The following is a 20108-nucleotide window of genomic DNA, read 5'->3' as shown; positions in this document are numbered from 1 at the left end:
TATGCCTATAATCCTTGACTTTTGGCATGCCAATGAAAGACAACATCACAATGATGTGTTCTGTTTTCAAGCTTGGACTTAACAACCACAAAGCTATTGTCTTAGAAACATTACTGCAGTAGGTAAATAGATTCAACATCTTTGGAAACTCAATTTTGCCTATCCTTCCTTCTAACTCTTGTCCCAAAATTTCTGTCATTGTGTCCTTTATTTATTTATAGGCTGCCCAATTCCATCAGCACTGTCCACCAGGTACTTGTTTTAGAAACCTTGTGAACAATTAGCTACTGTGCCAAAACAGAAGGAGAGAAGAAAATGTTGATCAGCAACATACATGGGGAACAGGTCAAGGATAAATCAATGGAGCGATGATGATGAAAGAAGTGTTTGGGGAAAAACAGAATGTCATGGGAGCAACAACTGGGAAAGCAAACCCTTTGTGACTTAAAGAAAGGTTAAACTCCTTAAAAAAGGAATGGAATTATAGTGAAATCTTGTACTTTTAATAATAATGGTTTGTAACATTTATGTTTGTTAGATAAAAATTAGACTGTCCAAATTTCAAAAACAGTCAGGGAATGTACACTTAATTCAACTTTGTAAAGGAAGGAAGAACTAATATAACTAAGCATAACCAGTTCCCTCTGCCCATAAATCTATTATTTTTTTCTAAGCCTGAATATCGCAGCAGAAAACAGAGGGATTTTTTAAAAAATCCATTATCTACAATCTAGATTGAGGCAGCTCATTTCTATCATTTTTGTAATCAACCGCTACCTCAGACAGATCTACTTCCAGGCAAGATTATTATTTTTCACACAGGTACTCTCTCTGGGATATATACCAGCTTGCATTTTTGCCTGGCCTATCCCAAGGTCATACTCTTACTTTGTCCAGCCACCACAATCATAGCAAATGTTCCCCAATTCTGTTAGTTTTCCATCTGGCAACCCAGGAATAAAAAAAAATGTTGCATGAATCTATGTAAAACTAAGGTTTAATTCCTTCAATAAAGTAAGGCTGACTTCTGCTAACTTCAGCTTTTATACCTATGAACCTGGCTCTATTCATCTGTAACTAATAATCAGTGGATCTGTTTCCATGACCAGGGTCAGGATGGTGAGTGAGGGGAAAGACCACTTCAAAAAGACATAAATGGTTAGTTTTTAGGGGCTGAATTTCCAACTATGCACTGCAGAGGGAGCTGGTGAATAAATAGCCATTAGAGTTTTAAGATATTCACAGAAAAGGTTTTCACTTTGGCTTTGGCTTCCATATCAGTGTTTCCTATCTGTGAAACTATCACAGAAACTGAGAGCCATCACACACACAGAAATGTGCAGGCATGTGCACCAACTTTTAACATACAAAAGCATGAAAACACCCTGACAAATCTGATATGATAACTCTGCCTGATGTAAGATCCAAGATGTGGCAGATTCTCCATGGCTCAGTAAGAAAATCATTGTATGCATGCATCCATGCATGCATGTATGTGACCATGAGATCTGTTGCAGAGTCAATGAGGCCTGAGAGTCCCATTCAGAGAAAATATACATGAAGAAGAGACAATTCCTAAATTAAGATTGATTAGTAGAGATCTATATGGATCTGATATGCTCTGATGTAAAATCAGATAGGTTTCTCAGACTGCAGGACCTGGGGGTGGTGGTGGTGGTGGTGAATAATGGATTTAATATCTGATGGAAATGTTCTCCGGTGGAAGCTTAAGAAAGATACAGTTAAAGGATTTCCACTATGCAAATATAGGATCCTTGGGTGAAAAGGGTATGAGATGAAATTATCAATCAGACAGAAGGATTCAAGATATTCCCCTCTCCTCTCCCAGCTGCAGGAGCTACTGCATAACTAATGATTGGTTGCTTCAGATGAAATCCTCTAAGATAAAAACATTCATGCCCAGCAATAAAGCAGATCAGAAAGGCCTGCATGTCCCCCTCTTCCTCCCCCATCTGTCAGCCTTGTGACAAGTGCTCATATTTACAGCTAGGTCCTTCTAAAAGCAAGTGCTTTCTCATGCGTTCTGAGGCAGAACTATGGCCTCTCCATCCCTGTCCTTCTTTCTCGTTCCTTTTGGGGTCATGGTAAGCCCCCAGCACTGTCCTTGATGCCCACCTTCTCTTGCAGCTTGTCAACTTCCTCCTTGTGAGCCAATTCAGACTCCTCTTGGATGCGACGCTGAGCTGTCTCCTTCTTGAGGAATTCAATTTCTCTGCAGGCGGAAAAAGGAGGTGGAGATTAAAAATCAAAGTCAGAAATGCAGACACTATCCAATGGTGGAAAAGCATAGCATAGGATCACAACTTCTTTTAGGCAAAAGAATGACATTTGCATTTGAATGACATGCTGTAAGCTAAAAGAAGGTATAAAAAGGTAAGCAGGCCCAATAGAAAAAGTAAATTTTATTTAGTATATAACAAATATATTTTAAATTATTAAGTATTTGTCTCTATTTAAAAAATAATTTCCCCTTTTGTTAAGTGAAATGGCAATTTAGTAGCAACTTCAGCAAAAGTTGTGCAAACTATGCCTAAATATTTCAGGAAAGTATATTTGACTCTAGAACCCTCTAGCTCAGAGGAATGTTCTGCTTTAAAAAAAAATCAGTTTATTCAACACACCTAATAGAACAAACATTAGAATGCTTTCTCTGTGTAAAAAATCCTCACCATAAGTGAACCTTCTTCAAAATGCTTATATTGGGCACAAAAACAATAATATCTTTTTCTCTCTTGAAGTATTATTTGCAAGAAACGGGGTAGGTAGGTAGATGATAGATAGATTAGATAGACAGATGCATTAAGCATATAATTCCATATTGAAACTGACCAGCATTTTCAATCATTTTCCAATTCCATTCCACTTATATAAATCAGACTATAGTTTCTGCCTACAGTGCAAATATTCTGTAAAAAGCCACTCACTACCAGTCACCAAACTGTGAAATGGTTCAGCTAGTAATTCACATATAACATATATAGACAAAAAGGGAGGGAGGATCATTTTGCTTAATTATTTTCCCTATCTGTCTCACATCCTTTATCAAGAATGCACAGCTTTATTTTTTAAAACTATATTAAAACTACTAAAGGTGTTTTAAGAAACCGTGTGGAGTAATGCTTATTTTGATAGGTGGTTTGATCAGGCATGCTGCCTATTTTTATTTGTTCTATATGCCTACCAATCCCATTGGATGGTATGGTGCTAATCCAAGTACCCTGGCTTTGGGAAATGGCTTTGTAAGCATGCTTATGATAGAACAGGAGCTGAAGTGATGGAGGTTGATAATTATGAAGTAGATCTGGCATTCTAGTTCTTACTTCTGTTGATACTCCTTAATAAGTCGCTTAGCTTTGCTGTATTTCCTTTCCAGAGTCTGGTACTGGGCCTGGGTCTCTTTTAAGTGCTCATCCACAGCCTGGCATAAGTTCTGAGCCTCCATCCAGTATCCCTCCAGTTTCTCCATCCGCTCCTTGTTTTCTTCTACGCTCTGTTCCAGCTGGGCTTTCTCAATGCGCCAGCGAGCTTTCTCCTGTTCAATTGATTGTAGCTGAAGAAAGAGAATTTGAGAGGAAATAGTTATGTGTTAATTGATAAGTTAATTAGTTGCATTGCATTCATTTCACTTGGTGTAGGAATAAATAATAAATAACCAAACAAATAATTATCTTAATGAAAATCAAGGTCAGACAAACAAAACCAACAAAAACAAAGAACAAATGGAACAACTATTCATAAGGCACCCACAGCTCCATATCTTTACACTGGAATGAAAGCTTGAGAAATTCATATTGTTTACAAAGTCAGGAACTTTATTTTAAATCTGAACATATATTGATAGATAACCCAGCCTGACATAAATTTGCAAATTTACATCCAATAGTAATGTAGGACTGAATGGACTAGACAACTGGAATCTGATGCTCTCCATTTCTTTCTGAATTCTGTCCATCTGCCATCATGGAAAATAGTAGAAATTACAATAAAAAAGTGAAGAATGTTAAGTTGAAATATGTTGTGCTGTGCTTAAAATCCTTCATAAGCAGCTTCATACAAAAGTTGCAATATTTCTTTCAGATGTGGATGATAGTGAACAGGTGTTAGTTTAATTGGAAAGGGGAAAATTAGTACTCTAAGCTTGACTCTAAGATAGTCTTGTTGCAAGCTGGATTATTCTTGCTTCAGCTCTTTTTAATACCAAACCAGCTGACTTAAGAGCCTTACAGCTTGAACAGTGTGAAGGAAGTTATAAGTGGGCAGCTAGCAACTTACACAGCAGAACTCTTGGTATGGAAAGAAAAAAATGCTATGATTTATTGCCATTATAACTGTATTTTAGAAACCAATTTTTTATCTGTGGAATAGCTCATATCAAAGGAAAGGAAAAAGCACAAGTAACATATTTCAATTAAAGTCCAAAGGGGCCATGCAATAAAGTAGGAGATGCTCTCCAACTATTGACAAAAGATCTAACCATGGGAAACAAGGAAGGAAGTAATAACAAGACAGAATTTCCAACTGGTAGCATCCTAGCAGTTCAGTTGGAAAGTCAAAACACTGAAGACAATACAATTATCCATGAAAGAATGTATTAAATTAATACAATTGTCATGGTGGCATTAATATAGCTTATGGGGGGGGGGTGTTACACTCCATTTTAACTATACAAAAACTCCTTTTTTACAAAAACTGTAGTGCCAAGGACTACCCAGTGAGCAAAAGCTAAATATAGATCATGCCCATGTTCTCCTGGTTGGCTCCTTTGAAAATTCAAAGAGAAGTCCTTCATTTGTTCTTCTGCCCATCCCATTTCAAATGCTTTGCACAGCACTATTAAAAATAGTTCAACTATTACAAGGCACATCTACAGAGCCAGTTCTTGCAGCTTTTCTGGAAAACATTCTCAAGAATGGATTTTGGCAAATCTCCAAGGGAAGCAAAGGATTTTATGGCTGTCCTCATAGCCTTCATCCTTACCTTTCTTTTCAGCTGCTGTATTTCGGCTTCAGTCACAGCATGCTTGATCTGGAGCTGCCAAAGGAAGACATAGCAAGTTTAACTCCTTCCCTGGTTTTCATACATAAATCAAGAAGCCCCATAGCTTATGACTGCATTACAGAGAGAAAAGGTTTGCTTTAGGATTTATTTTATTAAACAATAAAAAGTAGGCAAAACATTTTCTAAAGATAAATAAATAAACAAATTAGGAGGCCAGCTTTCATTTCCAATATACTGATGAGCGTTAATTTTAGTTGTGTTCAGGCTGCAATACTTCAACAATCAAATCATGCCCTTTGTCATTTTGGTCTACTTATTATTCCCTTTCTGCACAAAATATTTTTTGTTTGACTTCGGTCATCTTTCTATAGGGACAAGAATTAAATTACAATAAAGCAATCACTACCTTCTGCAGAATTTCTGTGAGGTGTGCTTTATCTGAGTAATTTGCACCACAGCAATACTTGCATACCAATATCTTTTTCAACAAAGACACATGCATACAGGTATGTATAGTTTTTATCAAGAATTAGAAGTACCCTTTGCTAAAGCCACCAGCACCTCACAGTTCTGAGAAGAGAAAACTGAGCAAGCAAAATATGCAGTACTATCCATGCATTTACTGCCTTCTTATCTTCCTTAGAACAAGCAGATGGGCACCCCAAGGCAAGTGTGGGCTCAATTTTGCTCTTTCTCCACACCCTAAAATCAGAGCAGAGAATCCTGTCCTCCTCCTGTATTCTCTGAGTCTTCTTAAGACCCCAATTTAGCATTGCTGTGATAATTATTTACATGCACTCTCCTTCTCTGTCTTTCACCATGTCAGTAAATCAACCCTGAACAGCCATGACTGGATTGCTTAAATGAAAACTTGCTGACACACATTATAGGGTTGATGAGGGACCACTTCACACATTACTGGTGAAGCAATGAACATTAAACATTAAATGTTTTCCAATCAATCATTTCCAAATCCTTCCCTTTTTAAATTACCATTCATACACTGCAGATGCTTGGGTTTGAGAGCTAACCATCTGCAGCTCTTCATAGCACCTTTCTATAGTTGAGGGGAAAGGGGGATAGGTATGGATGTGCCAGATCTGCGTACCAGACCTATAGAAATCATTCAAAAAGGATGCACAGCTATTTTGTGCACAAAGAATGCCAGGAACAGTATTTGAAGCAGCAATGTGAGTTGTGCAAATGTTGTTATGACTCATTCCCAATTTTTAGTGTTTATCACTATCATTTGCAAGATGTATGTCTGAAGGCATCTTGAATAGACTAATCTAAAGTGCATGATTCTTGGCTATAGTAGGGATGAAGAAAATATAGTTTTATTAAGATTGCAGCCCTAATTCACCTGTCCTGGTACCAAATGTAAAGAATATTTGTAGCTTAGGGTTGGACTCCTTGATGCTCTCTGAACTTAGTTGCTAACACTGAAGATGTTATTGGTTGGGCAAGGACAACCAAGGACTCCAGAAATGTCCTACTCTCCGATGAGTAAAACTAAGAGAGGAGAAAACAAAAGCCTTCTGAAGTGTTATATTCTATACTTCAAAACCATTCACCCCCAAAAGAGGGTTATGACTACCACTATGACCCCGCCCTGTCACTAGTACTTCTATTCTGACCTCTCCTGAATGGAGCTATTCTAGTTATATGTGTGTAGACATGACAGATAAAGCAATTTATTAAGTCCATTCATTTAGCTGGCCCTTTGCATATTACCAACCAGCAGAAAAAAGAAAAATGCCAATCAGAATACTTCAATAGAAAGTTGTCTATCTACACGAAACCATTTGTCATCAGTAGGCTCTTTCCTTTGCTCCTCTTCTTCTACCAACTTCTGTCATAATCTGAGTTAAATTCAAACTGGTTTTAATAGCAAAAGATCAGCAAGAAATCTGAATCAGAAGATAGCACCTTCTCCTTTATAAAGGTAACAAATGTCAACTTCAAGTGCTGTCATGTTCTGTGGAAGCAGCAATAGAGATGGGTGTCATGCAGTAGTGCAATTCAGCTGTTTCTATCTGGTTCTGGCGAAACGGTAATGGTGGTGGCGGTAGCTCCACCCCCCGCCTGGATGCCATCACGTCCTGTTTTTGACGCTCTGCGCATGTGCGCACACGCTCAAATTTGTGAACAGGTAGTGAAGGTAAGTTGATTTCACCCCTGGTGTTATTTCAGCATTGCACTTAATCATTAAGGATCACAGAGTTAAACCACTTATGAGATTGCTGGTTGAGTTTTTTAGTGTTATTGTACATTTGTGATATCAACATGCCTGATTGTCCCACAAAGGCAGCTAGGTAATCGTGGCTGGAAACACTATGTAGGTTGCAAGAGCAGGTGTGTCACAGGCATGCAAAAGAAACACACACGTCCCACTCCCCAATTTCAGCTCTACTGCTCCTGCACAAATCTGAAGGACCAGAGGCACCGTGCTGCTTTGGCCAGTTCTTTAGGAAAGAAGAGAATAATGGCAGCAGATGGGTTGACCAAGGATATTATTGTGTATGTTGATACCAGCCTGATATGGAGTATAAAATACTTCTCTAATCCTATCCACTACTGATCCTGACTATATTCAGTGCAATGGGTAGCAAAGTATAACAGGTTAAGAAGGAAAAAGGCAATCTCAACTGAACCTGGAATTTTGGAAGTGATTCATTATGGTTCTCAATGACCAAACTCGATTTTATGAGTGTTTTTACAATTTTCATTAAGTGAATCACATGTTCATAAATCCAAATCCAGTTTATTTAATGGATGCTTTTGCAGTTTTTGGTTGGAAAATATGGAAAAGTTGCATAATGCAATCATGTGATCAAGGGACACTGCAAATGATCGTAAATGCAAGTTTCTTCCCAAGCGCTGAAATGCGATCATAAAATAACGGAGATGGTGCAGCAGTTGTAACTTAGGGAATGGATTAACTTTTATAAATTCTGTTGTAACTTTGAATGATTTTTTAAACAATTGTCCATAATCTGAGCTCTACGTATACAGTTAAGAACAACTTAACAATTTAAGATTGCCCCATTGTGGACTGGACACCAAATGAACAAAATCATATGAAGGAAAAAAAAGCTGCTGACAGGAAATGTTCAGGCTGCAGGTGGGTACAAATAGGAATGTGGCCAAAGAGGCATTTTTATTCCTTGAAATTCAACAAAGGCCGAATTAATTGCATCTTAAGCTAATGAAATAACTGCCTGATGAGCCACTTGGTTAGTTATGTATTATCTTAAAGAAATCCTGGAAAACTGGTAAAGTGCAAAAAGTTGGGAAAAGGGCAAATGCTGTCTCTACCTTCGTAAAAAGGGAAATAATGATGCAGAGAACTTCAGCTCAATCTGTCTAATATTGATGCCCGGGAAGAATTTAGAATATATCATAAATAAAGAGATAGGTATTTTAAATACAATATGGTGATTAGTAGAAATCAGGATGGATTTGTTAATAGATTTTGGATTACTAATCTTCTCTCCTTTTTAATTAGGCAATTTCCTTAATAGATTTTTAAAATGCTATAGACATAACCTATTTTAACTTCAGTAGAGACAGGCTGATTAACAAATATATGTAACAAGAAAGTGATATACTGTTGGCTTGGAAATCATATTCAAAGAAGATTCTGCATTGAATTGGAGAGAAGTATTAAGGGGATAATCCTGAATTTTGTAATATTTTAATTAATGACTTGGATGAAGAGGTAGTAGGAATACTTAAAAGATAGGACATAAATCCAATGAATAAACCATATTACAGGAAAATGCTCCGTTAGCAAATAATCTCCATATTAGATTTACAAATGATAAAAACTGGGTGTAAAAACAGATATTGTGTAAGAATACAATTGAAAACAATTTAGAGAAAAAGGTTCAAAATAATAATTTTAAATGTAATGGATTAAAACTTTAAGTGCAAGGCATATAAAGAGGGATATCTGGCTTGGTAATTGTGAAAAAGATCTTAAAATATAATTGGTTGCAAACTGAATGTGAACCTGCAATGGCTGGAAAAAAAGCAATGCAATTCCAAGATGCATTGGAGGTAAATTTTCTAAATCATAAGAAATATTTGTTCCACTATGCTTTGCATTGGTCATATCTGATATTGACTATTAGTCCTGTTTGGGACATCATAGTTTAGGAAATACTCAGAGAAATCAGAAAACTACAAGGGTGATTAGAGGACAAAAAACTGTGAAGACAGATCCAAGAACTAGAAACTTTGAGAAAGATAGTTGAAAGATAGTTGAGAGAGATATGCAGTAGAATTGCTCAAATACCTGCAAGAATGTCACACATAAAACCGTCATGTTATTTTTTTGCTTCAGAATACAGAATTTAGAATAATGGAGTTAAGATAGAGAAAGTCAGATTAAAGTACAGAAAGTCAGATTCTGATTAAATGTTAGGAGAAATGTCCTAATAATAAAAAAAACCAAGAGTGGTAAGCTCCCTTTTATGGGATTGTTTCATATGGAAGCTAGGCAGGAGTCTATCAGAGATAATTTAGCTTCTGCACTAAAGCAGGCAGTTATATGCCATGATTTAAACCATCCTTTCTAATTCTATTAGATCTACTTACTTCTCATCTCATGTCTCACAATCAATGATGTTTACCTTTTCTTTTCCTTCTTCATTTGTTTGCTTTTGATATTACAGCTTGTTTGCTGTAATGTGCTATCACTCTTTTTGGAGTACTGAAAAATTCAAAACCTCCAGAGAATAACTCTTTCCTTTCACTCATGCCATCATTAAAACCAGGTGATCCTCATAGAAATATGGAGTTACTTCAGAACCCAAATTTAAGACTGCCTTGCAGAAGAGGTTTCCTGCCTAGGCAGGGGGTTGGACTAGAAAACCTCCAAGATCCTTTCCAACTCTGCCATTGTATTATTGTATTATTGTATTAAAAAGTGAAAGACATTCAAAGGTTGTTTTATAGCCTTTCCTAGCCTAGTGCATTTCAGGCATGTTAGCCATTCCTCCCCAAGATTTCACATCATAGCATTTTGATGACCACCAGGTTGGGAAAGGTTGATTTATACAGTTAGAAATAGCAGCTAAAAAGGCCAATGATTACATCAGAACTGCTGGACATAAAGGTTTTTTAAAGCCCCTTTTCTTAAGCAATATTGTCTTTAACAAGCTATTTCCCTCATTATTCTTCTCCCATCCAATCCATTTTTCTTTATCTCTTTTTCTTTTCTTCTTCAGGAAGCAAACCTGAAGGCAAAGACTGTTTTATGAACGATGCAGGCTATCCCTTTATAAAACAAGCAATTATTAAGTAATAAATATTGAAGGAAGGAAGTGTTTCATCTTTTATGAGGCATTCCTCTCATAAGAAGCAGTTTACAGAAGTACTATATCTACTTATAGGTAACATTAATTCCCCCTCCCACCAAGTAGGAGGAATGCTTTAACGTAAGACTACCTATGGAACTGTCTTTGTCCCATTACATTGGCCAATCGCACCTGGTCAGGCGGGGGAAGTATTTTCTGGACCCTGCCAGTTAAAGAATTCTGACTGGCAGAGTCCAGAAAGAAAGCCTTCTCTGTCATTGTGGAACATTCTCCCTCCAGAGGTGAGGCAAACCCCACTCTTTCCTGACCACCCCAAACAGGTGTAGAAACATTGTTCTATGGCCTTGCTTGGAGAGCGCAGGGGAAAAGCACACAACTGTGGGGCTGGTTAGCACCCTGAAAACCTTCCCTTTACCTTTTAATTAATTTTTAGTATTGTTTTCAATAACTCTGGTCTCTTTTTAACTTTTATATATTGTTTCTATGTTTTAATATTTTAATGAAGGACATCCAGAATCCCTCTGTGAGGGAGATGGGCAGTTCTAAAATGTGATAAATATTTTTTTAAAAAAAATAAAAACTTCCCTAAGAATACTGTAGTAGAGGTTAATTAACTTGGTTTTAGTCTAGCTTTTAAGTGAAAATTCAATATTGCTTTTTTGGGGGTAAGTTTTATACTTATAAAAAATATTTTGTGGGGAAAGTATTAGTGGCTTAAGTCAAAATGTATTTTAGAATTAATAAAATAGTTTCCTGAACTAATTACCTTAACTGATCTAAGAATGAACAACTGCGGATTATATAATTTCTCTAATCAGAGAAAGAAGGGAGGAAATGCAGCCGATTTCACTACATCCTGTCAGTGTATTATGAAATCGCTGCTAGTATTCATTGCAATGAGATCTAAGTCCTCCTCTTCTTTCCTATCCAGCTACTCCTCAACAAGTTTTTTTTAAAATCCAGACCTAATGGTAATGTTGCTACACACACATTTAACGTAAGTTGTAAGTTCCAGCTATCTTCCCACCCATCCTCCACTTTAGAAAGCCATATACCTCCTTAAATTTATGCACTAGCTTCTCAGGATCCATCTCCACTGGAGACAGCATGTCTTCATTTTCAGCCAATTCAAAAACCTCAATAGCCATTTCATTGTTGGGGAACATGGGGCTCATCTCTTCATCTTCGTCTGTAGCATATTCTCCTGTCTGCAAATAACAAAAACAGGTTTTATCATTAGACATTCTGATATTTACCTTGACAGCACACTAAGTATAGAACTAAGGACTATTTAAAACAATTCCTTAGAATTCAGGAAGTAAGTATAAGTTCAAGAAAATTACACTTCCTGTTTTGAAGCATGGGTAAAGCTGGAATGATTTGCACAAAAGAAATGAGCAAACTAATTTCAATCTGAAATGTGTACATCTCTTTCTTATAATTCTTTTCAAATGACACATCACATAAAACTAGGACATTCAGCTTGTTTTTGCTCTTTCTGTGCCAGTATCATTTATGAAGCAAAATACAGAAAATGTTTAAATATTCTGGATAACTACAGTTTCAATGTGAGGTGCTAATATAGTAATTAGCAGCACAGAAAACAATACCAAGAAGAGAAAGAGACCTCTACCAGTTATAAAGAAAAAATTGGGGGCCTAAGGAAATTCATGAGTAATCCAAATTTAGTCAAAGCATCGTTTCATTACGGTTGCTAAAATGGTCTTCACACTTGTTAACAGCTGTTCAGCTTCCCTGAATTTAAGGTTGAAGCTCTACTACTTTCCTCTTCTCCCCACAGGCAAAGAGAAATTAATTATACTTACTTCTTCATCCTCCTCTGTATATTGGGTATACCTCTGTTCCATCATTTCTCGCTGCCATCGTTCCTGTTCCAGGGTCTGCTGGATCAGTTGTGCCACTTCACTCTGCTCTCCTGGCTTCTCCCTGCCAATGAGGAACCTAAAGGAAATTAAAATGAATAAATGAATGCATGGCATTAATGTAATAAGGGAAATCTCAGTATGGTCGAATAGCATCTGTAGTTAGGTAGTCAGGCTCTATCTCAATCTCTCTCTCTTTCTCTCTATCTACAACAAAGTGAAAGGTATTCTAGCTCTTGAATAGATATGTATAGATCTGATCATTTCTACTCTAAATGATTCAATCAGAGCAAATAACGACCAGCAAAGACTAACACACCAACACTACTTTCTACTAATTCAGAGGAAATTAACCTTTAGAGGCCTGAGTTGTATTTTTTTTTCTTTGCAACAAAGACCACAATAGATATAATCCCAACTGTTTACAAAGGTAGTACAGAACTGATGACTACTTCAAATAATTCTTTGGAATAAAGGAAGCAGTACATACAAGAAAATTACATTTCCTGTTTTCACACTAAGGTAATGCTGAAATAGTTTACATCAAGAATTGGGCAAGCTAATTTCAAGTCTGAAAAAGTCTCCTTTCAAATATTAACTCTTGTGAAAACAGGAAATTCACTGGAATGTGTGGGGTCAGGCTTGAAACCTCCCTACCCCACAATCATTCAAGGAAAAGCTTGTTCTAGGTATGTTAAATTTATCTGAAGTTTATGACGTAAGTGTTCCTTTGCTTACAGGGAACTGTGCTGCCACTGTTTGGTGGTTTGCTGTGGGAATTTGGGGGATATGATCGCAGTACCTAGTGAATGCAAACAAAGCAAAAATCCTAAGTATGGGCTGCTTATTACCAATGGATTGCCTATTGCAGTGCTAAATGGACACATCAGAGGATTCTTAGAACCAAAATAAATGTTCTTAATATTCAGGCATATGAGGTCAGATTTTTCCCTTAAATTTTTAAAATCAGCTACCAAGCTTTCTTAATTAGATTAGGAACAAGCATACTAGTAAAGAAGAATTGTTCATTCTTCTTTACTAGTATGCCTTTTTAAATAGGACTACTATTTCTGTTAATCTTGGAGGAAAATACAGATGCCTCTCTTTTCTCACCAACAACAGGGGAGGTAGATTCCAACATAAATATAGTTCAAAGAAGTTAACTCAAAAACCAGATAGGTCCTGGGTGTCCCAGAAACACAGAGGCAAAAAGCAGCACAGTTTTCAAGCCTGACCTTAATTTGAATTAGGTCTAACACAGCTATCCTTAATGCTGATTTTCAAGATGGAGTGTTATAATTCCCATCTTCAAAAAAGGAGAAAAAAAATGGATCCAAGAAACTGGAAACCAGCCTGACATCAATACCTGGGAAGATTCCAAAAATGATAATCAAGCAATGAATTTCTGAACATTTAGAGGCAAACAAAGTCATAACCAGAAGCCAACATGGAGTTGTCAAAAACAGATCATGCCAGACAAATCTTATTGCATTATTTGATAATGTGACAATATTAGTGGACCAGAGTAATGCTATGGATATATTGCTTACTTGGACTTCAGTAAGGCATTTGACAAAGTAGACCACAACCTATTTCTTTGTAAGCTAGAAAAATGTGGGTTAAATAGCATCATTAGATTCATAACTGGCTGACCAACCCCACTCAATGTGTAGTCCTTAATGGAACTACATCCAGATGGAGATGTAGTTCACAAGAGAAGTGAGCGCTCCACAAAACCAGAACTGCAAATGCTGCAACAATGGTGCCCCACATGTCTGCCCGACATGTAGCAGAACATTTCGTGCCCGTATAGGCCTTACCAGCCACCTGCTGACACATCGTGGACAGCCCACAACCTGTAGATGTCAAGGTCCTCTTCGAACACGATGGACGAACATCATCATCACATCTACATGGAGGGAAGTAAGTAGTGAGGTACCCCAAGATTCTGTTTTAGGCCCAGTACTCTTCAATATCTTCATCAATGATTTAGATGAGGAGATCGAAGGGAACTTATCAAATTTGCAGACAACACCAAGCTGACAGGAATAGCCAATATTCCAGAAGATAGGATCAAGATCCACAAGGATCTTGACAGATTTGAACACTGAGCTCTATCTTACAAAATGAAATTTAATGATGAGAAAATTAAGGTTCTACATTTAAACAAGAAAGACCAAATGCACAGGTATGGTAGCTGGCTTAATAGTAATAATTGCAAGGGGGATCTTGGAGTCCTACTGGACAATCACTTAAATATGACCCAGCAGTGTGCTACAGCTGCTAAAAAAGCCAACACAGTCCTAGGTTGCATTAACAGAGGGATAGAATCAAGATGACATGAAGTGTTAGTACCACTTTAAAATGGCTAGGTAAGACCACCCTTGGGATATGGCATCCAGTTTTGGTTGCCAGGTATAAAAAAGATGTTGAGAGTTTGGAAAGAATGCACAGAACAAAAATGACTGAAGGCAAAAACATATGAAGAATATTTGCAGGAACTGGGTATGTCTAGTTTAATGAAAAGAAGGACTATAAGTGACATGATAGTAGGTTTCAATAGCTAACAGCAATAGCACAAAGAAAAGGCGGGGGGGGGGGGTGTCAACCTATTCTCCAAGTATCTAAAGGGAGGACAAGAAGTAATGGATGGAAAGTAATCAAAGAAAGAACCTACTTATAACTAAGGAGAAATTTCCTAATAATTAGAACAAAGAATCAGTGAAACGACTTGCGCTCAGGGTTCTCCAACAGTTTTAAAGAAGATATTGGACAACCATTTGGACAGCCAGGTTTCCTGCCTGAGCAGGGGGTTGGATCAGAAGACCCCCCAAAGGTCCCTTCCAACTGTGTTATTCTGTTATTCAAGGCTCAGAATTGGGAGAGTAAACCTGAAGGCTTCTGAACATATATAGAATGAAGATCTGAAGAACTCCATAAAGACACAAGGTTCCCAGCATAGTTGCATCAGGCTTCCAGATTACAGGAAATTACTATCAGACTTATAAAAATGTCTCCACCCTTTCTGCTTTCACAAAGTAACCTCTAGGCAGAAATTTCAGTTTTGTGGAACAGTGTAATTTTTTTAAAAAACAGAGGAAATTGTGGCTAAATTGTGTCAGTGCAACAATTAAATTGATAATCAAACACTTTATTGGTTAACACAATCTTTTCCTTGCAAACGCAGAATGGGTGGTATGCAATATGGAAGAAACTAGTTGCCTAGCAACCCATTCTCATAGTTCCTGTCGCTTGGGAACAGAGCAGCACGTAAATCTCGGAGTAATGGACTCAGTTCTAGGTCTGAGTCCCTATATTGTACAGGCCTTCTGATAGAAAGTGCCTGCTGTAATCACTCATCATCTGTGTCTGCTTGTGCTAGATGTGTTTGGTGACAGACCATTTTCAAGCAACTCATTCTTTTAAAACCAACATTACAAGGATGCTGGGCTAATGCCAAGCCTTGAATTCTTAATACTGCCAGGAAAAGGCAGGCCAAATGCCTCTGGTGAGATTTTAAAAAGGCCACAGAGGCAGCTGTATGGATAAACGACAGATAGAAACACAGCTGACAGGAAAATGCAGTGCACACAGAGCTAAATATCATTTCCAGCCTCCATTCAAAACGTCTTGATTCATTTCTTAGAAAATCAAACATTCCTGATATGGAACACTTCTCTATGATACAAAGATGCATATTCTGAGATAATGGGTGTGGTGCCTCTATAAAATGGACCCAATCCCACTAGGGCAACATTGCCAAGTAAGGGTTCTTGCCAATTTCATTAAACAAAATGTTTATTTCATAAACCATTTTCCTTAAGGAAATATTTAAAAAAATAAAACCTAAAACTTCCACCTAATTTTCCCTTCAAGTTCTGATTACAGTTATTTGGCTTCTCTGCATATCTATCATCTATCTATCTATCTATCATCTATCTATCTGTCTATCATCTATCTATCATCTATCTATCTATCTATCATCTATCTATCTATCTATCTATCTATCTATCTATCTATCTATCTATCTATCTATCTATCATCTATCTATCTATCTATCTATCTATCTATCTATCTATCTATCTATCATCTATCTATCTATCTATCTATCATCTATATCTATCAATCAATCAATCAATCTATCTATCTATCTATCTGAGATAATTCATGTGTGCGCGTGTGCATGCATGCATGCACACACAAGAAATCTACAAACTTCACCATTAATCTGGTGATGAGATGATTTTTCCTCTTTTGCCTATGCTCTAAAATCCAGCAGTATCAGCTCCCTCTATTTCTCCCATTTGCTTTTTTACCAGATGGGCTGTAGGTTTTGAAGAAGAAAAGGGTAACCATGGTGCAGTGAGGGCAGGAGAGAATATAGAAATTTAAAAGCTGCCATGACTCTATAATGTTCTCTTAATAAACAATAGTTATATTTTTAAAATGCATCTGACCAGGACTATACTTAAGTAAGTTATCAAATTCAAACACCGATTGAGATTTTACTGTAATATGTAATACCATAATATTATATATAACTTGATTTATATAATGGCCTTCAATTGGGGGTAACAGGCAGATATTCAGCACTAGATTTCCATGATGGGGAAGGATTACACTTACTAAGCTTCATCTGCATCTTCAGCATTACTACTTTCGTTTCTATTTCAAAGCTGCAATAAAAATGCTTGTCTTTTTTTTTAAAAAAGTGAAACAACACTAAATTCAGTAAGTGAGCTTCCACCACTGCACATCCAAATAGTTGAATTTGTGTCTGATAGGAAGTAGCTAAAATCTTTATGTCCTGCCAGGATGAAAGATATAAACTCTGCCATAAACACATCTAATAAACTAGCTATTTTTCTCTCTTTTGTCTGATCAGTAAAAAAATATTGCAATAAAGGGAATCTTTATTCTTATCTGATTCATGCTGTTTTTCATGTGAATTCCTTTGTGTCTCCATTGTTCTTGATTTGCAAATAAAGGTTCTATTGACAGCAAATGAAAACCAAATGTATTGTTTAAAACCATTAAGACTACAGCCTCTTGGCTACCCCATGATGTAATAAATTTTCTAAGCCAATATTATCTATCTGCTTGAAATATAAACAGAAAAAGCAAAACCATGGCTGGCAGGAAAACCTATCAGTGGCCTTCTTATTCCTACAATGGTAACACAGGAAACAAAAATATCTGCTTATAGAACTTTTTCCTATGCTTCAGTACAACTCTCAATGAGATCATATGCTTCCTTTTCTGTATTTTTACATAGATAAACTAGCTACATGTTCTGGTCCCACCAGAAAACTAGGCTGCATATTGTTCCCCTACCGGACTCTACCCTTGGTATTCCTCAACACAGAGGCTGCAAAGCTTTGAGTCACGCCCACCAAACTGGTGCCATCCACCTCAACGATAAGATCATTCACCTGGATCCTAAGAAAGGAAAAAGAGAAAGTTAGACATAGATCACCTGTCCAACTGCAATAAAGTAGACTTATTGCAAAGTCAAAGGATGTCAAGCTTATGTATTCAGTAGTGAACAAAAAGCATCATTTTATCAAGTTTTTAATTTAAAAAAACCTATCATATTAAAAGTGATTATATTTGCATTTTGGGAGAAATGGAAAAAGATGGGTTATTTTTGGCATCACATTTATAAATTACAACAGGCCCTTTTAATTTAGGTAGCATTTATTTAACAACCACAATTAAGCCTGTAATTTCCATCATAAGTCACTGAAGCCATTAAGTGGATCACCATGTCACCCGACTGGGTTTTTTTTTTTTACTCTTTTTATAATGGTCATAAAGTGAGCCAACACAGTCATTAAGTAAATATATGATTAAGCAGATCCATTCTCCCAAATGGGCATTTTGTTTTTGCTAGAAAATAGCAATGTGTGGCAAATTGTGATCATGTGACCAAAGGATGCTGCAACCATAGTCATAAATGTGAGCCAATTGCCAAATGCCCAAAATGTAATCACGTGATCTTGGAGATTGTGTGAGGTAGTGGTATGTAAGAGTTCTAACCAAAGATAGAGCATACCTTTTTTCAAGTTCATTGTAATGTTGAACAATATTAAGTGATCAGTCATTATGTTGGGAATACCTATATTTAAAGGGTTGAATATTACCTTCATCTGGTTTAAATTGCAATTTGATCTTCTACAGGGCTACATAATAAGCTTTATGCCTAATTGGGAACATGAAATCTTCCATCCAAATTTCATCCACTAAAGTGTGCGTGTCTTTCTATACAAGTTTGTGACAGTGAAAGGATGTACAATGTTATTTTTATTTGTATCACTCTGGGACCGGGCCAAGCCTATTTTTATTGGAATAACATTTGATAGATTCTGAAGAAAACTTGTAGCCTTTTTATAAAATTAAAAGGAACATCAGGTAGAGAAGAAATGCACAAAGGATTTTGGTGGGTACAATGTGCAGAACAATTTCTAAGATTCTACTGAGCTTTCACCCATGAAGGCCTCTGTTTATATTTTGCTGGTGTTCTGGTACTGGGCAAGGAGCCATGTTGGTTGCCATGACAGCATGCAGGAGCCCTGCTGGCATTTAGTACCAGGACTGCTTTTCTCTCCCATCCTATCTTCCTTTCTGAATAGTTCACTTCCATGAAAATAAACAGGCAACAATGAAGCATTCCAGTTCAGCAAAGAGATAGCAGCTCCTTCTTTATTTAAATTAATGGTCTGCCAAATTCAGAGGTCAATCGCTTAGGAGACTAATAAGACCTTTAAAATGTATTGAATCCAGCTTATATTATACCCCTTCACAATGCTTCACCCTGGATAAATGAAGTACATGAAGAATAATGGTATAATATTTGTAAAACTAAGACAGCTCAAACAATCCAAAACAATTCTTAAAGGTCAGCTCTAGAGCATCTGAATGATTGCTTTTCAAAGTCAATCTCAATTAGGTTAATATACAGCAACAGTTGCAACTATAGGGCACACACAAGAGAACTAGGTGACTTTTTATCACTGAAAATGTTTATACAATGATCAGCTTGACCTTCCTTTAAAAGACTCAGAAAGAAAAAGTTTACTGATAATTTTTTATCATGTTGTGAAACACTACATAAAAAACTAACATAGTTATTTTTCATGGTAGTGACATAATTATTTTAATTCTTTTCAAAACTACATTCTGTGAAAAGGAAAACACAGGAATGGGCCTGGTGTATTAGGTGAAACTATCTTTTTTCTTACTGTACTGTACTATTACTTTTATTATCTCTACTATTGTTTCCTCCACTATGTCTTCATTTAATCCATGGGTCGTCAACCTGGTCCCTACCGCCCACTAGTGGGCGTTTTGGGATTTCAGGTGGGCGGTGGGGATTTCGGAGGTTAAAACCACCTTTTGAACTAACGTGCGCGAGAATGCGTGCGTTAGGGATTTCGGAGGTTAAAACCTCCTTTTGTGCGAGTGGGCAGGCGAGCGCAAGCGCGTGCACAAGCAAACACGTGGGAAGAGGAAGGGGAGGAAACTTCTCAGGTCGCACCTGAGCTGGTGGAGTGCAGGCAAGCGCCGTCCCATCGCCAGGGAAACAGTGAGTGAGGTGAATCGCGTGGTTGCTCAGATCAGAAGAAGACATTTCTGAGAAGAGAAACTTCTCCGGTCGGGCTACACCCGTGTGATTTGAGCAACCACGCGATTCACCTCACTCACTGTTTCCCTGGCGATGGGATGGCGCTTACCTGCGCTTCACCAGCTCAGGCGCGACCAGAGAAGTTTCCTCAGTGAAGCTCCTGAAAGGGACGCATGCTCAGCCTGCCAGGCTGCCACCGCTCCACTGAAGACATTTCTGAGAAGATAAACTTCTCCGGTCGCGCCTGAGCTGGTGAAG

At 37.3% G+C, this 20108-nt stretch overlaps 1 protein-coding gene across 3 annotated transcripts in view; it reads right to left on the bottom strand.

The window, feature by feature from the left end:
• The window catches only part of PPP1R9B (protein phosphatase 1 regulatory subunit 9B), an 86572-nt gene that overhangs the window by 7124 nt on the left and 59340 nt on the right, over window positions 1-20108 (bottom strand). For all 3 annotated transcript variants that reach the window (XR_014173596.1, XR_014173597.1, XM_081933265.1), the window contains exons 4-9: window positions 17561-17665; window positions 12170-12305; window positions 11399-11551; window positions 4999-5052; window positions 3342-3571; window positions 2137-2233 (exon numbers count right to left, since the gene is read on the bottom strand). Coding sequence is in view for 1 of the 3 variants with exons in the window: in XM_081933265.1 (XP_081789391.1) it covers window positions 2137-2233; window positions 3342-3571; window positions 4999-5052; window positions 11399-11551; window positions 12170-12305; window positions 17561-17665 (775 nt within the window). In the remaining 2 variants the exon portion in view is untranslated. The remainder of the gene's footprint in view (window positions 1-2136; window positions 2234-3341; window positions 3572-4998; window positions 5053-11398; window positions 11552-12169; window positions 12306-17560; window positions 17666-20108) is intronic.

The sequence above is a fragment of the Natrix helvetica genome, assembly GCF_964273705.1.
Source record: "Natrix helvetica genome assembly, chromosome: Z".
Lineage (NCBI taxonomy): Eukaryota > Metazoa > Chordata > Lepidosauria > Squamata > Natricidae > Natrix > Natrix helvetica.
Note: the sequence above shows the minus strand (reverse complement) of the source record. Positions and strands in the feature narration are given on the sequence as shown.